Source organism: Taudactylus pleione, unplaced genomic scaffold, assembly GCF_031769625.1.
Source record: "Taudactylus pleione unplaced genomic scaffold, aTauple2 ptg000171l, whole genome shotgun sequence".
Taxonomy (NCBI): domain Eukaryota; kingdom Metazoa; phylum Chordata; class Amphibia; order Anura; family Myobatrachidae; genus Taudactylus; species Taudactylus pleione.
The window spans coordinates 1,671,417-1,673,068 of record NW_028284573.1 but is presented as its reverse complement, the minus strand read 5'-3'; the positions used below and the strand labels follow the sequence as shown (position 1 = coordinate 1,673,068).

At 47.0% G+C, this 1,652-nt stretch overlaps 1 protein-coding gene across 1 annotated transcript; it reads right to left on the bottom strand.

Moving 5' to 3' along the window:
* Positions 1-373: 373 nt before the first annotated feature.
* On the bottom strand, positions 374-1,652 carry LOC148521283 (uncharacterized; the record flags this gene model as incomplete). The annotated part of the gene is made up of 1 exon (XM_088475406.1): positions 374-1,652. A coding segment is annotated over one exon (900 nt), but the record flags the coding sequence as incomplete, so codon positions are not given.

Below are 1,652 nucleotides of genomic sequence, written 5' to 3'. Positions count from 1 at the left end.
GCAATGCTAAAGAGGACCTCTGTCCTAAGTCGTTGCCTCCTAAATGGGTCACCAAAATACGTGGCCTTCCAAAATTTTTTGCGTACTCTAACAGTCTAGGACAAAAGGAATGCCATCTCATACCCCTGAAACCTATCCAACGGATCCTAGCAGAATGTTCACAAAGTGGAGCATGATCTGAACTCATAAAGCTAGCGGCCCAGAAAATATAAGAATGGCCTATAACCCAAATGTCCTGCGTGTCAAAGAGCAAACCTAAAAATGGAGAAAAGCAGTAAATACCAAATTAGTAGTTATAATAAAACAATAAAATTTTATGGTGTATTAGTGGGATCTGAAAGAACAATAAGTGAGTATCTGCCAAAAGAAAAAGTTTCTATTGGTTGCCAACTTTACTATTTAAAGTGGCTAGGACAAACAAAAAGACACAAAGGGGAAGAATGGGTGGGGGGAAATTGGGAAAAAACATGTGAACTCGGCAAGAGGTAAAATAAAAACCTGCTGAGGGATGGACTATGACCTAATTAAATGTTTTGAAATTAGCCGAATTGAATCCGTCAGATCAGGCAAAAATTGTAAAATCCCTCAAGACTCCCATTGCCAGCAATGGCGAGTAGCTAATCCCGAGTAGGGTAGACAGGGGTAACAGACGAGACAAGACGAGACGGAACTTGAGACAAAAACAAGAAAACCAGGCAAGCAATAAAACATAACATTGAAAATATTACATTGCCCTATGGTTCCAAACAATCTTAATGAGTAGGTCGGATGTAACTTTTATAACTATCCGATTTCCAACGTCCCAGTGACTTAATTTCCGACGGTGAGAAACCCGCAGCAGCTGCCGAAGTTGCGGCGCCGATCCTAAATGAGTGCGTACCAAAATCCTGAGGTGAGAGGCCTAAACCCGATACACACCGCTTCAGAAACCAACCAAACTGGTATTTGGTAAGCGGAGTCCTGTCCAAGTGCATAAGCCATGAACCAGGTACATCCGGGCGTAACAATGCGTAACGCATCGCTAACGCCACAGGGCAGATCCGTTCGTCCTTAGACGGACTCAACGAGAACCACCTACCCCTACCAGTCTGGTCGGTCTTTGACCGCCGTATCCTACAAAGCAAAGCTCGATGAGTGACCGAGATATCCGAGCAGAGCATGGTGGCAACCCGTTTGGAAGATGCCACCAACTCCGATACGCGCAATGCGCCGTGAAAAGCCACCGAAAACGCCAGTTGGATCAGGATCGCCTCGTACTTGGTAAACGCCACTTCGGGGACTGCCCCCAGCACTGCCGGAAGCAAATGGGCATCCACAGGTTTCCTACGGTCAGCAACTGGCCGAGAGACCCGCGCCCAACCCTTTAAAGCCTTCGCAATCAGAAAGCTTTTAGTAAAGTCAGGTTGTCCCTTTAATTTAACATAAAATGCAATGCCTGCCAAGGAGCGCGCCACAGAAGCCCTGGATCTACCCCCCAAACGGAGACTCCAAATAAAAGAAAGCATCGCACGATGCTGACCCTTACCTGCCTGCCTGCTGCTACGGGAATAGTCTTCCCATTCATGCCAAGCCTGACGATAAGCTCGCAAAGTGGAGGGGGCTAGAGACTGCTCTGCTAAGCCCTCCATGCCGGCTCGATCACCTGCCAAACA